We start from the raw sequence: 17,347 nt of genomic DNA, 5'->3' as shown, positions 1-17,347 counted from the left end.
ATAGGTTGCTCTTAGATAACTCCTGAAAAAGAAGCTACAGTATTTTAAAAAGCTAACTTGTCTAAATTTTTTTTTTTTTTTGCATACAGGAAGTTGTCTTTTGATCACAATTTGTCCACAAATGGACAAATATGGTATAACAGTTCTATCAGACCCTAAGTGGTGAATACTTGTAATGTCTACTTTCAACACATAAACCCCCTCTACCCCCCAACCAGTCCTATTTGAAAGAACAGGAGATAACTTTGACTCAATACTAACTTTTTAATGATGATAACTGAAGTTTAGAAAAGTCTGACAAACACTGAACTCAACACAATTGTGTCATAATTGGATGCATTATTTTTCAGTGGAATCTAGATAACAGGATATGCAACATGGCCATTCTCAGTGTTTTTGGACTACATAATAGGCTGTACTGGAGGCCAGTGTCAGGGGTTCCTCCTCATATCATCAGTGGTTCAAAGACTAGCACAGGTTCAGCAAACACCTCATGGAGGCTTGACAGAAGGGAAAAATATTGTTTCATATACCCACAGAGCCAGTTCAAATCTTTCATTTCGAATCCCCATTGAATCACTGAAGTCGGCAGCTGCAGTCTTTATTCCCATTGAGTAGACCTCACTCAGACAAGTAGCATTCAGTGAAATAAATGGGACTAGCTGCATGAAAGACAGATATTCCACAACATGGGTTGCAGATTCAGGCTGGGAGACAACTGTAAATCATAATGAAAGCAAGAGCAGACTGCTTTTTAGAATGTGACTGGCAAGGGCCTTATAAACCTTCTATTGCATGACCCAGTGGTGAGACATGGGACTAGAGAAATCAGGCTTGGTTCTGATTTTAGCTGCCAACCCAGGTGCAGCAGGCAGAAAACCAGAGAATCGTATGCATCCTGCATATCTTCTTGAAAGTACAACTTCTGAGACACAGTCTCTCTTGCAATATTTCTTTTAGGATCTTTCAATTTTGTCACTTTCTGCCATGTAGCCATTAAGCATGACAAGCAGTAAATAAATGTTAAACATGTTCTTCATACCTCCAGACATCTCCATCTTACTCACATTCAGTTTTATCTGCGGTATTTCACGCTGTCTCCATGTTACTGCCACTTCCAAGGCTGGGCTGCATCGCCTCTTAGTCTGGAATTGTATCTGGTTCAACAGAGACGTTGAACCAATGAGAATGATTTTGATGGGACTAGGATACAATGAAGATCATGGCTGAAGATAGAGTTTCTCTCACAGGCTGGAATTCATGTATTAAGAATAAACCCTTTACGTATTCAGAGCAAATTTCTCATGAGACTGATCAAAAACAGTGCTGTGAGCTTCCCCAGGAACTAAGGGCTATTTATATTTCTTGGTACAAGTTACACTAACAAATAAAACCAAGAAAACTGGGTTATAATATTTCTCCTATGTCTGGAACTTGCTGAATTCCAACAGAGATAGAAACCTTTGTCAGTGAAGCAAGTATTTTTTGTCTGTCACATGGAAATTCATGTCTTGTTTTAATATGGGAAATGAAAGACTGTTTCCAAATAGGTTTAGTGCCATAGAGCTGGTTCTTGCACGGAAGCATCTCTCTTATCTACAGAATATTAGTATGGACTTACTAAATTCAAGCTACATCTGCCTACATAACATATTTTTGATATTTATTTTGATATATATATATTGATATATATTATTCAGGAATTCAGAAGACTAAAGGAGGAAAAAACAACAACAAAAAAAAAGCAATCCTGCATACCATCTTAATCTCAGCTCCGAACTCTTTGTTTCCTTCTGTGACCTTGGAATTTTTTGCAGTATTGATTTGTAGCATTTCCTAAAATATTAGTTATTTTCTAAAGGTTTTGCTGTCCTCTTGCTATTTTTTTGGGAAGGAAAAAAAAAGGTTTGTTTTAGTAATTATGAATGATTCATTGCCCCTACAGATCATTCAGGGACACCATTCATAGTTAATGATTAAAACACAGTAATAAAAAAACATGAAATGTTTGAAAGTCAACAGTGATGCCTCTGAAGATAGATCTTTGACAGAAATTGCTGACAGCATCAGAAACTCTCCCTCTATAAATATAATAACACAAACATAATAATTTTGCTCTTTATTTTTTTTCCTTCTTTTGCCTTCTCTTCCTTGCAGTCACCTTTTGTATGTGCAGTTTCAGGTCAATATTAATATTCTAGCAATACGGCAGTTTGCCTATAATTTAATTTAGTGTTTTTCTTTCTTCATTTAAATTTTTACTCATTTTTAGCCTGCAGTGATTATTTGCATGGAAAGAAATTGTCTTCAAAGTCTATATTTAGCCTGATATATCGGATTAGAAATGTAAGCCAATCATCCAATGAGGTTAATTTTAAATCCTGTGGAAATTGAACCACTCTATTCAGTTTTCTCAGCGCTGGCACCCAACTTGTGTGAGGTCATATGACCTTTAACTCCAATGTCAAATTAATTTTCCACCAAAAGGAGTATATGCAATACTCTTAAAAATAGTAATTTTAGAATTTGTAAGGAGTAAAAACCTGAGCAACAGCCTTTTTTTAAAAAGTTGATGAAAGGAGGGCTGTGATTGTGTTTTAAAATATGCAAAGAATGAACAGAAATTTCAAGATTAAAAAGAAGAAACTTGTGCTCATTCTACTTTTTCTACCACAAGCAGTATTCACCATTTCTTAGTTCAGGGTCACCCACAAATGGTAGACCTGCATTTTAGCCAGTGCTGTATTTATTCTATTTAGTCAACATTAATATCAGTTAATACTATTTTGAAGTTCTACATCTGCCTTAACTGTTGCTTTCCAGCTCAGCTTGTCCCCATTCTGCCCCTCCAAAAAAGCAAACATTTTGGATTTTTTTTTTTAATAATTCTGTGGTTTTCTTGGCAGTGACTGTCTAGGGATGACTATCACATTCATCATCTCCATCAAACCTATTTATATCTATTGGTTAAAATCCAGCTTGTGATCACTGAGCTGCAGATGGAGCTCCCTGAACAGCCAAGGAGTGCACGCATCCATGCCAGGAACACTTGGAGTCACTGTGGAGAAAGGGCTGAGGAGATCTGTCATTACACAGTCTTTATCCCATCAACCTCAGAGAGGTGGCAAAAAAAGGCAAAGACTGCTACCATACCGAAGTATTAGTGTCAGGACTTTCAGCAGGCTTCAGGGGTTTTCTCAAGGAAAAAAAATTGAAATTTACATGTCGTTAAAGACAAATAGGGAGTAGATGTGATGACCAACTTCCCATGAACTATTAACAAAATATTAAATAGATTTTAAAGTATGGAAAATGCAGGGTAGGAATTCTTTTTAAAACATACTTTTCCAGCAGAGCTTGTTAAATGAGATCAAGGCAGTTCTAACCTATAAACTTCTGGATGATCTGCGACAGGGATATTTTTGTTTTCTAGGGCAGGGGCTCGCTTGAATATTTCATTCCTCAAAGTGCATGAGCAGGAACTGAAGAAAGGGTTTTAGAAAAGAAGGAAGACAGTCAGAATATTCTCCTTTAAGGCTATTAGCCATGGAGGAGGGTACCATCCCTGTGCAGAGATGCAGTGGTTTCAGAAGGGCTCCAGTCCAAGTGGACATCAGGGTGTCTCCTCATGGAGCGCTGCAGAATTAGGCTAAACCAAACATATTTAATATGATCTCAGAGAGCTAAGCTGCTTATCACTGTGTGACAGATAATACATTATACAGCTGAGTGGTTAATAGATTAAACAGAGAAAGGCTGATGGCAGGGCATTTTCACTTCCTTTGGCTTACATTCTCCCCCAAGGTACAGCACTGAATTGGAAGGTACAGGAAAGATTTGGAAGAAGAAGATTTGGAAGGTACAGGAAAGATTCTCAGCTTCCTCAGCTTCTCCTGAAAACCTGCTTAAAAATATTGATAAAGTAAATTCTGTCCTCTGTATGTGAAAAACTGAGCAATCCTTAAAGTCACCGTGTTTCATAAATCTTGATATGAATGGATCCTAAACAGGAATAAGGAATTAGTAATTAGCAACATGTGTTATTACAGGAAATCAGTCAAATGTTAGGAACTCTTTAGTTCAGTTCTTAAATTTCAGTTTCAAAAAGAGGTTTCATTCTACGAAAGTACAAAGGAAATATCTCTGCTAATGAAAAGATATCTATATTTAGTTGTACTGGTGTGTACAAGCCATTGATGATCCCTGTCCAGACACAGCCTGAGAAGGATCAGGATTTCACATTGGTAACTATTGTCATAAATCACATTAACAGAATGAACGAGCTAACAGCACTTGCATGAAAATAAAAAGGTGTTTTTATTTTCTGAATTTATATTTTAGGAAACTGTGTTTATTTACTCAAACTATTTAAATCTGTAACTGTGTCTCCTTCCCTGTGAAAATGTGACCACAGCCAGTGCCATGGTTCAGCCAGTGCCATGGTTCAGCCAGCTCCCTCTACAATGATCCCCGTGCGCGCCTTGAGAGGCAGCACAGGCCAGGGCACACTCCTGCCTTGGAAACAGCAACACAATTTCAGAATCACCGCATTACAGACTAACATCGTTTGATGGCATTTCTGGAGGCCATCAGTCAAACAAGCTGCTCAAAGTAGGGGCAACTATGCTGGACTGCCTGGGGCTGCATCCAGTTAAGGCCTTAATATCCCCAAAGCTGAAGACTCCAAAACTTTTCTGGGCATCCTTCTTCAGTGTTTGACCAGCCTCATGGTGAATAATTTTTCCTAGCATCTGGTGAGAATTCCCCATGTTGCAATGTGCATTTAGCTGCCTCTCATGCTTCCACTGGGCACCTCGGGAAGAGTGTGGATAAATCTCCCCCACACCCTCCCAGCAGGTAACAGCGGACATTATTAAGTTCTCCCTGAAGCCTCTCTTCTGCAGGCTGAACAAATCCAGCAGCCTCAGCCTCCCCTCCAATATCCTGTGATCCAGCTCCTCACTGGCTTGGTGGTCCTTTACAGGATTCAATCCCGGTTTTAGATGTTTTTCTTGTACTGGAAATCCCAAGGCCCCTTGCTGGGTCATGTTCATCACTAGGCTTTTTCTGGGGAACTGCATCCTGGCCCATACTTGCCTCATGGGTTTACTCAGTCCCCAGGGGTGACAGTGGGGACTGCAGAGTCCCACTGGCTGAGGCCAGCGCTGCAGGGCCTGCAGAGCCAGCAGGGCCGGGCTGGGGCGGCCATGGGGTCAGCCCAGAGCCCGCGGTCAGCAGGCTGCTCCACAGCCGAGGTGCCATCTGCAGGGCAGCGCCCTGGGCTGAAAGCAGCTGCCGATGGCAAGCTTGGCCCCGGCTGCACCCCCTCCACAGCACTTTGGAGACCACTCTTGTCTGCACAGGCACGGAAAGAGCCCCAGCCCAAGAGCCAAACCTCAGGAGTGGGAATAAACACCCAAAGCCCCAACAAACTCCATCCCTCGGCCAGCTCAGTAATAAAGACATTAAACAATACTGCCTCCAGCTTCCATCCTTGAGGGATGCCTGCAGTTACTACCAAACCTTTGTGAAAAAAGGAATTGGATGAAAGGAAGAAGGACGAATTTAAAGGCGGGACGACGCTGTCTCCAACCGCCCCATCGCCTGTCGGGGCCGGTTTTATTCGCTGCCTGCGCCGGTGCTGAAGCCCCATCTAGAGCACGGCCACGCTACTGCGCCCGCCGCCCCGCCGGGAGCGGGCACCCGACAGGGCCCGCGACAAAAACCTGCCGGCGCCTTCCAGGAAGGGGAGAAGGAATAAGAAACCGAAGGCAAAATGGCCTGCTCGGCAATCCTGTGCTTCTGCTGTCAGGGTCCCTGGCAACGGCACCGCAGTAATTTGAATTTCAGACCTTGTATAGAAAAAGTTAATGTTGAAGCACCTTTTTCAAGCAATAAATATAATCTTGGGTATGCTTGGTAAAGCTGCTTGGGTAACTACAGGCAGCTTTAGCTAACAAGTGTCATCGAGCAAACGAAGAGAAATGCTGATATGGGATACTAATGAAGGAATTAACGGATTACGGGTTTATTAACGTCAGTCGACACAATTTCCCAGGAACCCAGACTGTCAAACAAATTTGATACTGTTTTAATGAGATTAAGCATTAGACTGATAATGAAGATTGTGGCTGAAATAGTGTTTTTGCCAAATATTTGATATAATCTTGCATTAAAAAACAACTATAAACAAAATCAATGTAGCATATTACATGTTAATTTTTAAAACCGGTTAAAAACTAGGTCATAAAAATACACTACAGCTGAAGTGTTTTCATTTCAAGGGATTGCATATTTTTCAAACTTACAGAAGAATCTTTTGGGTATGGATTTTTTCCATACATTTATCAATGCCCTTGAGGAGAACTGCATCACTGTACATAAAATTTGCAATATGACACTGCTACTAATTTGCTACTAATGTCAAAAACAATAAAGGTAACAGCTCCATTATACAGGCTGATCAATTGTTGAGATAAAAACATTGTCCAATTTTGTTAATTCAGATGTGATCAAAACCGCAACCTCATGAAGCTGAAAACCAAAACCAGAACCAAATATCTAAATCTGGGACTGAGTCCTAAAATGCAATAGGGCATGGCAACAGAAGTTGGTAAGAAGTAAAGGGGTTAATCAACAGCAGCTGACTGCTGATGCCACAATAGAAGTCCTAATCATATATGCATCTATGAGATATGCATACATGAGAATTTAAATGACACACTCAGTACAACCAGTGTCATCAGCTCCAGCATTCCTTGTCCATAATATGCATTCTGGTGTTGCAGAATCACAAAATGTCTGACGTCCCAGGGACGTCTTGATACTATCTGAGCCAATACCCACCTGCTCAGGCAGGGCCAGCTACAGCAGGTTGTTCAGGACTGTGACCAGTCACATTTTAGAGCATCTCCAAGGATGATTCTTGAATTGTGTTTGTGAAGTCTTTTTAGTTTTTCAACACCTTTCTCCAAGCATGGACACCACAACCGCCTACCTTAGTTCAGCTGACAGGTTTCACTTGTGGCACAGAAAGACACGATGCCACTTTTCTCTCCAACTGTTATCTCCCGGCAGTACCCAGGGAATGAACTGGACTAAATCTCCAACAATCAGCACTTCTTATAGGTTTTGTTTATTATTATTACTTTAACTACATGGTGACCAGAAAAAGTTAAGGCAAGTGATACTAAAGCCTATTTCACAATTTTGTTTGGATGGACATATCTCCTTTTTCATCGATGATATGAATTGTCAGAGGACTAGACCCTCAAACCCAGCATTAGCTTTTGTAAACATCCCTAGTGCAGTCCTTCAATCCATCTGAGAGACCCAGGATTTTTCTTTGACTCTATGAAACATCCCTCCCCCGCAGTCAACGTTAGTTCAGTCACTGTCCTTGCTTTTCTGACAACTACACAGTGACTGATCTCATTAGTTACTAGGTTTTAGAAGAGGATTGACAGTTTTGGTTGTAAAACAGAAGGGGAAAAAATTCAGAAAGAAGTCTTCATCAATCTAAGCATCCTTGAGGCACAGTATGGAACTGTATGGAGGCACAACATGAATAGTGTAATATTCTAGCATTTGGGAAGGAGGGAACTTCAAATCCTAAGACAAAAGCATGTTCATACAATCATAGAATATCCCGAGTTGGAAGGGACCCTCAAGGATGACTGAAGCCAGTGTTATTTAGTACTAATAAGGAGAATTCCTGTAAATTGATGAATACATTGCAAGAGTTTATGCACTACAATCTGTAAAAGCTCAAATGCACCTACATAGGATTTTAACAAATCAAGGATATGAAGTCAAAAATGCTGTCACCAAGCTGCTGTCCTACTCAGTGGTGCCCAAAGTGCCCAAGGCACATGTTTGCCTCAGAGGCATCTAAGCCTTCACAGTGATGGGCAGCTCTTCTGGTCATATCTCACAGATAATTTGTCTGCCTACACGAACAAGTCTGAACATCCAAAATCCAAGGACCCCCAGTTTCAACTCTTTCCTAGGTTCAAATCCCTACCTTACCTCCTACTTGCCCAGAGTCTGTGATACACAGGACTGTGGGCTGAGATGCTGGCACTTCTTCCTCATGGGAACCATTCAATTTTGCATTAAAAATGAAAAAAAACCAACCAAACAAAAAAAATTTGATGACATGATTAGGTGTCTAGAAGTGGTGTGGCTTAACACTACTACTCAAGGTGAGTCTATGTTCTGAATAAAGATGTTTAAAGGGCACAATTTTTCTGTGTAACTGAAGCAATAAAACTGTCTTCAAAGCAATTTACATTGAAGACTGAGCCAAATTTATTTTGATATAACATTCATTCTCTTTGCTGGCATCAAAGATGCATTTGACCCCATTCCTCTACAACATAATGTATATCACAAAACTGTACAGAGAAGAAAATTCACTTTCTATCTAGCAACAAAAATTAATTTTAAGGCCAAAAGAGATGGATATTCAGAAGCAACATGCATTGCATATGACTAAAGAATTTTTCAAAACTATTTGGTCGCTGCTTTTTCTTCTTTTTTTGTCAAAGACTAATGTACATATTGTGAATATGAAATTGCAGTTTATGAACAAGCAGCAGAAACAAGTCCACAGATGTCAAGTTTGTCCTTCAAAAAGTGGGTTTCTGGAAAAATGTTACTTAAACCTTCCAAGAACAAATGCAGCATTTAATACAAAACTGCCAGATCCTGAATAATATGTGTGAAATTTTCTTCCCAGTAGCACATGTCTTCTGGAGAAAGATGTCCTTAACTGAAATGTCTCCTTCAAATATCTTTTTCACAATCAAACATTCAATACTTGTTTGCGCAGCATCTTCTCCACCTTCCCAGGCTTTACTGGGCTTTTTTGTCATTTAAATTGATTATAAAACACTTGTTGCTAGACCATTGGCAATAATTACCTTGTTTTAATTTGTGTCCCTGCTAAAACACACCTATATTCACGACATAAACTGTAAAAGCTTCGCATTATAGTAACAGAGCACCTTATTTTATTATGTAGAAGTGTTAACTCATCACATTGTAAATTGTATTCCTGTGATTCACCAGCAATCACTTTATGTCATTCACTTACTATCTCTCCACAAGGCAGCTGTGAGCTCAAAATCCAAGCAGGTATACTAACACAAAGAATTCTGATAAATTTGTAAAACATCTAAAATCAGCTAGTGCTGTGAAGTATACATAAATGTTTCTTTCATTGCACTCTCTCTGCCCTTTAATATTTCAATATTTCACAGCCTTGGAAATTTGTATTGTTAAAAACAAATCCCCATGAGCAATGCCCAATGTGCTTCTTTTACACATCCTCAAGTTCAGCTGAGTTCACGGAAGCGTTTTCTCTGGTGCCTGTCAGAGACACAAAAGGGGTGTCAGGAGTGCTGAAGCAGCTCCAGTACCTCCACGGTCAGAGAATGCTCAAGAAAATCCTCTTGAGGGGGTTGAAAGAAGTCATAGTATGAGAAGTGACACCAAAGGACATTCTTTCAAAGAGTTATAACACTAAGCTGTCAAAGGTGAGCCGTCACTTCTCAGCCGATGACTCAGGAGCACTTGTAAAAAGAAGCAGTGGAGAAGTCTGGGGTCATGTCCAGAGCCCAGGACATGGGAAGGAAGTTCTGAAAGTGACTTGGGCTTTTGATTTCTGAAGATAGATAAGCACAAAGTAGAGAAAACCATCTGGGCTTCAACAAAATAACACCTTATTTTGAAATGTGTAATAAAAAGTACGAGACCCTGAATATTTACAATGTCAAAACAGACTAACATTTATTTACATTACACTTTAAAATATTTTGATTATATGATTGCAGATAGCTAAGAGTAATGGGAAGCATATGCTTATACACAATGTATGTTGTATTCAGAACAATATTCCAAAATATATTATGGAAAAAGCTTTCATCAGGATTCTAAATATGTATATATTCATGCTCTAATATAGAGATCTCAGTCATCTCATAGGCAGCCTCTATGGCAGAGGAGAGAGGGCATGATTTCCAGTGGGCAATTCCCACAGGTGGCAGTGTTCTGCACGTCCAACAAATTCATTTCTGTGGTGACAAAGCCCAGCAGAGTGTCTGAGAAGTGCAGAACCCTTCACTGTCTCCCCAGGGAACACAAGAAAGCACAGCAGTGCTGCCCCATGCCTGGTTCCTGCCTCGCCAGAGCTGCCAAGAACTTTCAGAGCCCATGTGGGATGGCCAGCATGGCCTAAGAGGGCAACAACAACACAAGGCAAAAATCATCTTCATAGCCACCGTGGTCTTCAGTGGCTGCTGCACCAGGGAGACCATGGAGAGGAGCAACACAGAGTGAGAATTCTGTGTATTTGTTAAAACAGGCTTGCTAATAACAGTGCCTACTCCCAGCCACTCAAAAACTCACAACGAGTGGTATTTACAAATGCTCTAGCTCTGCTCGAGTTCAAGAAGAGCTTTCACAATCCAGATACTGGAATAGCCCAGTTCCTTGAAACAATAACAAAGAAGGTCGCAGGATTGCTGAACACAGCAACTAGAAGTATTAATGTATATAGTAAAAGCATTAGCTAGAGTATCACTATATATATAGTAAATCTACTCTCTAGAGGGTCCTAATACATATATAGCAAACAAACTACTCTAGGGCGTTACTAAGTACAGTAAATACACTAACTACAGGGTGCAGCTCACACTGTGCTCATTGGAGCTGAGAGGTGCCGGCTAGCTGCTCCTCGCGTGACCCGAGGGGGCCACAAGAGCGGGCACTCCCAGGCTCTCTCTCCGAGGATAGCTGGGTAGTGGTGTAATCTGTGGTGAGGGTGGCACAGACAAGTGCAAGCTGCAAAGCCCCTGCAAGGCGAAGGAATGAGAAAGTGGACACTTGTATGGGTGCTAAGGAAGCTTTACTCCAAGCAGCACCAGGGACACGTGTCAGTAAAAATGGGCCTGGGGAGGCTCTTATAAAGGGAGTGGGCATAAGGGGTGGAAACACAAGGCAACCAATAAGCAAAGGCAAGGGGAGGAGAATAAGATAGGGCAGAACAAATGAGGATTGCACAGGGGAAGGAAGAAGCCTCGGAGAAAAACCATGTGGTAGAGTAGGGATCATTTACACAGAATGTTCTCGAAAGAAAGGGAAGCGGTTACAATGACAGGGGCGGTGGGAAGCACCATAAGGATTGACACAAACATATAAGGGAAAAGGGGAGGAACAGGGGATGAATAACTGAGGGTCAACCCAGTGGCGGGAAAAACAGGGTGTAAACAACTTAGGGAGAAACCATTCTGAGGGACTTAAACGGGGGGAGCAGAGGATTAAACCATTCTACAAACTAACAGAAAGAAGTAACATTTAAAAACAACACAATGCCAATGCACTAACTACGGGAGGTTAATATATACAGGGTCTGTCAAGAGCCCCCACAAGCACAGCTCTGTGCACCAGGGTCTCTTTCAATGGCCATGGATCAGCAGTTGTTTGAACCGATGCAGCAGGTGATTGTACTCCTGCACGGCCTTCCTGTGGGCATCTGGACTGCTGGCCAGGTGCTCAAAGAGGTTTCATGCTTCAGCCACCCTGAAGCCAGAGGGCAAGCTGATCTCCATAGGAAAGCTCTCACTGCTGAAGACAAAGTGGTGGAGCTCTTTTGTCTCCAGTGAGCAGTGGACGTACTTCAGGATATCCATCAGTCTCTGTCAAAAATCCCTCCTGCGCCACCGTGTCAGGGGTGCAGTGCTCAGGAGGTGCATCACCACTGTCTTCAGGGCATACCTGGAAATGCCTACACCCATCAGGAAGCCTGTGAGGAGCTGCAGGCACTTGCAGTGGCAGCTGCCCTGGGGTGCCTGCCTGGAAACGTGCCTGAAGAAGTTTGCCCCTGCCACAGCTTAATCCTGCAGCCATGTTGTGCTTGGGATGCCTACTTCTGTAGGCTCTCTGCCCACAAGGATATCTGAGCCTCCTTGCTGCACTCCAAAGACCATCTCAGCCGTGAAACTTTCCTGGCCATTCCTCAGCTGAAATTTACAGGAGTGGCTGCAGGGCTGCAACATTAAGCGCCAGTGGTGGGATTGAGGCAACAGCAGCCAGGCTATTCTCACAAATCAATAGAACCACTGGACAGTTTTCTCCACATCTACATAGGTGCAGAGGGTGTGCAGGAGGCTGGGCTCCCGTTTCCTTCTCAGCTCCTCCTCCGGGTGGTGGAGGAAACACAGCCTGACAGCAGGTCCTCCCCCAGCCTCTCCCTCATGCATGTGCACAGCAGCTCCACACGGACACAGAAGTTCCTCTGGAGCATGCCTGCAGTGTCCAGCTCCAGGTGGAAGGCATGTCCTGGAGGGGGACTCAGGGATACAAGCACACGGTACACAACATCTTGTGCATGGAGACTCCAGCCTTCAAATGCACTGCCCACTCCAATGGCTTGTTGTGGCACTGGGTAGAAACTGTTGGACAAGCCCTGCCCAAAGATGTGGATGAGTTTCTCCATCATGTCTGTTATCAGTGAGCAGCCTTTGTCCAGATCTAGATCAGGCAACTGCATGCTCCCCTCTAAAGGGCTTCCAAGCTTCCTTTTGACATCGTGGTTGTCATTCTCTCCGTTTGCCTTCTCGTCATTGTCTTCGTCATTTATGGCAGGATTGGCTTCCTCCCCCTTCTCGTCTTGGTTCACTTCTTCCTTTGCAGTGTTGTAGCCTTCTTTTGCTTCACTTCCAACATTGCTTTCTGCTGTTGCATCAATATTGCTGCCTTCTTCATTTCCAACCTTTTTGTCTTCTTCCACATTTCTAACAATGTTGCGTCCTTCTTCATCCTCCACCAAGTTGCTGCTGAACCACTCCTTCTGGCCACTCTTGTCTGGATCGCATCGAATTTTCCCAAGTCTAAACCACAACACCAAGAGAACCACAAGGATTCCACTCAGAGCCCAGAACTGCCACCCAAGCAGGGCTCCCCAGGCCCCACCACTCTGCTCCAGCTTCATCTGCTCCAGCTCCTGATCAGCTGAGTCATCTGCTGGTTCAGATACTCAGCATGCTGCTGCATGCGCTCCAGTGTGGCCTCATCCAGCCCATTCCCGGCCTGCTGAAGGTACTGGATGAGGCCTTGCACAAACAAGAGAAGGAATGTAATGGCAAGCATGGCCTAGGGATGTGAGCAGGGCTTCAGTGGGGATGGGAGGGAGCTACTGATAGGGGAAGTGGGGACAGGAGCCCCAGGGATCTGAAGGCAGGAAAGAGGTGGCCAGGCAGCTGGCAGGCTGCGAGGTCCGTACCACTGGCCCAGCACCAGCACAAAGGATCTGGCCAAAGGCACTGCCTTCAGGGACTGGTCTCTGGATGCCCACCGAGAAGCCACTCCCTGGCTACTCGCGTTTCTTCTGTGGCCCTCATTCAATATTCAGCACAGCCTCCTGTCTGCGTGCACGCTCGCTGCTCGCTGTGGCTGTACTGGGGGAATCACAATCCAGGTACTGGAATAGCCCAGTTCATTGAAACAAATCCAAAACAAGGTTGGGGATTGGTGAATGCACTAACTAGAGAGTATTGAAATATATAGTAAAAGCACTAAGTGGAGTGTCCCTATAACATATATATATATATATATGGTAAATTCACTAACTAGAGGGTCCCAATATATATAGCAAATAAACTACTCTGGAGTATTAATAAGTATAGTAAATACACTAACTAGACGGTATTAATATATACAGCAAATGCACTAACTACAGGAGGTTAATATATACAGGGTCTGTCAAGAGCCCCCACAAGCACAGCTCTGTGCACCAGGGTCTCTTTCAGTGGCCATGGATCAGCAGTTGTTTGAGTTCATACAGCAGGTGATTGTACTCCTGCTCAGCCTTCCTGTGGGCATCTGGACTGCTGGCCAAAGAGGTTGTGTGCTTCAGCCACCCTGAAGCCAGAGGGCAAGCTGATCTCCATAGGAAAGCTCTCACTGCTGAAGACAAAGTGGTGAAGCTCTTTTGTCTCCAGTGAGCAGTGGACGTACTTCAGGATATCCATCAGTTGCTTCCCCAAATCCCTCCAGCGCCACTGTTTCAGTGGTACAGTGCTCAGGAGGTGCATCACCACTGTCTTCAGGGCATACCTGGAAAAACCTGCACCCATCAGGAAGCCTGTGAGGAGCTGCAGGCACTTGCAGTGACAGCTGCCCTGGGGTGCCTGCCTGAAAACGTGCCTGAAGAATTTTGCCTCTGCTGCAGCTTAATCCTGCAGCCATGTTGTGCTTGGGATGCCTACTTCTGTAGGCTCTCTGCCCACAAGGATATCTGAGCCTCCTTGCTGCACTCCAAAGACCATCTCAGCCGTGAAACTTTCCTGGCCATTCCTCAGCTGAAATTTACAGGATCGGCTGCGGGGCTGCAACATTAAACGCCAGTGGCGGGATTGAGGCAACAGCAGCCAGGCTATTCTCACAAATCAATAGAACCACTGGACAGTTTTCTCCACATCTACATAGGTGCAGAGGGTGTGCAGGAGGCTGGGCTCCCGTTTCCTTCTCAGCTCCTCCTCCGGGTGGTGGAGGAAACACAGCCTGACAGCAGGTCCTCCCCCAGCCTCTCCCTCATGCATGTGCACAGCAGCTCCACACGGACACAGAAGTTCCTCTGGAGCATGCCTGCAGTGACCAGCTCCAGGTGGAAGGCATGTCCTGGAGGGGGACTCAGGGGTACAAGCACACGGTACACAACATCTTGTGCATGGAGACTCCAGCCTTCAAATGCACTGCCCACTCCAATGGCTTGTTGTGGCACTGGGTAGAAACTGTTGGACAAGCCTTGCCCAAAGATGTGGATGAGTTTCTCCATCATGTCTGTTATCAGTAAGCAGCCTTTGTCCAGATCTAGATCAGGCAACTGCATGCTCCCCTCTAAAGGGCTTCCAAGCTTCCTTTTGACATCGTGGTTGTCATTCTCTCCGTTTGCCTTCTCGTCATTGTCTTCGTCATTTATGGCAGGATTGGCTTCCTCCCCCTTCTCGTCTTGGTTCACTTCTTCCTTTGCAGTGTTGTAGCCTTCTTTTGCTTCACTTCCAACATTGCTTTCTGCTGTTGCATCAACATTGCTGCCTTCTTCATTTCCATCCTTTTTGTCTTCTTCCACATTTCCAACAATGCTGCATCCTTCTTCATCCTCCATCAAGTTGCTGCTGGACCTCTCCTTCTGGCCACTCTTGTCTGGATCGCATCGAATTTTCCCAAGTCTAAACCACAGCACCAAGAGAAGCACGAGGATTCCACTCAGAGCCCAGAACTGCCACCCAAGCAGGGCTCCCCAGGCCCCACCACTCTGCTCCAGCTTCATCTGCTCCAGCTCCTGATCAGCTGAGTCATCTGCTGGTTCAGATACTCAGCATGCTGCTGCATGCGCTCCAGTGTGGCCTCATCCAGCCCATTCCCGGCCTGCTGAGGGTACTGGATGAGGTCTTGCACAAGCAAGAGAAGGAATGTAATGGTCTGTTCTGGGGGAAAACCTCAGAAAACCTGAGGGCTGAAGGTGCCAAAAAGGGTCTTCTTTGGTACTTCATGCCTTGTCTGATAGTTTTAACCACACTTTGATCTTCTGCAGAAACTGAATGTCTGAGTCTGAATCTCACCATTAATTTTCACATCATGTGTTCTGGTTAAGCAAGCAGCACATCCCTTTGACTCCATCATTTGTATGACCATGCATTTTTAAGTCCTCACTTCTTATAGAAATTGTGGTACTGAAAGCAATATTAGAAAGGTATTCTCTTTTCAAATTTGATAGTCATCTTTGTTCTGCCTATTCAGGGAATCTGTTTTATCCATGACATTAGGTGCAGTTATTGTAACAGTCCCCATCATGTTTTCTACAGCTATTTGTATGGTGCAGTAGAAATCAATAGCATTTTTTCTATGCATCAGGGATTTCTCATCAATATTTATTTACAACAATTAAATGAGCACAGGTTCCACTCATCTGAATAAGCCTGGTAGCTTTATCCCATTTTGGAACCTCTGGAAGTAGCAAACTGTGACATTAGGACCTGATTTAGTGTCCCAAGGTTTCCACCCTCCTTTCTAGAGCATCCCTCCCCTCAGTTCAGCTCCAAAGCTAGGGCTGTTCCTTCTGAGCCTTCTAATTCCCCCTCCAGCTCTTGAATTTAATACTGTTTAAATGACCTTCCCAACCAAGCAAGCAGTTAAGACATCAGACTTCCTTTACACAGACTTAAGAAAATTGCAAAATTTTATGTCTTACTCAGGTGATTTGTCTATTTGTCCTGTCCAAGGGATGGTGAAATACAGCACCATCAATTATCTGCCGTATATCAACAGTTAGGTTGTTAGGACTATATCTAAAATACATTATTTGTAGTTTTTAGACTAACAGTTTTCTATCAGTTAATCCCTATGCCCGCATTTCACAATATCTGAATTTATTCCAGCTCAGCAGCTAGTTCAAGTCTGTTGGCATTATTCTGGATGGACTATTTGATGGAGAAATCTGATGTCATTCGTTGTGAACAAGAGGCCTGTTTTCATTATGACTCGGTACCTGTATTCAATACTTGAATTACACATAGACACTGCCTAAATTCAATACCTGTGTTACCCATATTCAGTAAGTAATGATTAGTTAGTCATTAACCAGGCCTCAAATGGTTAGCCATGGCAATTAGTCTATAAATCATCAACACAAAAAAAAAGGTCTCTCCCACGTATTTTAATGCTTTCTCATGTTTGTTTTTTAATTTTCCTAGCTACGGTGGGTATGGAGATGGATTATGAATCCCTTTCATCCTATTTACAGCAGGAACAGCATCTCAGATTCTGGCCTGGCTTGCTGCCAGATGCAAGCAATACATTTCCTCCAGTTGCAAGCTATAAAATTATTCTGTCTTTGTCATTCTCTGGATCTTTTTGAAGGACATCAATGATTCTCTGCCAGTGCTGCTGTGATGAATTAAATGCTTTTGCTGTTTAGCACAAGGGCGAGCTACACAAAGCCACAGAGGATGAATTTAAAAAATATCCACATGAGTTTTTATTGTTTATTGAAACCAATTTCATATTAGCAATGCAAGTACAGCAAAAATATTAAGTGCAATTAGGGAGACAATTGAAATTAGGAAATTCAAAGACTGGTTGTTGGGGTGTTTTGCATGCTTCATGCCTTTTTTCTTGCATATTAGGTTCAAAAAATTCCTTGGCAATCTCCATGTCAGGTTTATGTCACACAGCTACATCTGTGCTTCTGAAATACCAGTATATATCTCCTCCCCTTTTATAGGAGTTTATGCTGATGTGTTTCTGATGGCATTCTAGCCTACTTAATAAATTAAATTTTCCA

General features: G+C 43.2%; 1 protein-coding gene across 1 annotated transcript in view; it reads right to left on the bottom strand.

The window, feature by feature from the left end:
• The window catches only part of SH3BGRL2 (SH3 domain binding glutamate rich protein like 2), a 50,531-nt gene extending 45,483 nt beyond the window's left edge, over window positions 1-5,048 (bottom strand). The window contains exon 1 of the mRNA XM_064415768.1: window positions 4,847-5,048. Coding sequence (XP_064271838.1) covers window positions 4,847-5,048 — 202 coding nt within the window. The remainder of the gene's footprint in view (window positions 1-4,846) is intronic.
• Window positions 5,049-17,347: the final 12,299 nt, after the last annotated feature.

The sequence above is a fragment of the Passer domesticus genome, chromosome 3 (genome assembly GCF_036417665.1).
Source record: "Passer domesticus isolate bPasDom1 chromosome 3, bPasDom1.hap1, whole genome shotgun sequence".
Lineage (NCBI taxonomy): Eukaryota > Metazoa > Chordata > Aves > Passeriformes > Passeridae > Passer > Passer domesticus.
This window is presented reverse-complemented; position numbering and strand designations above follow the sequence as displayed.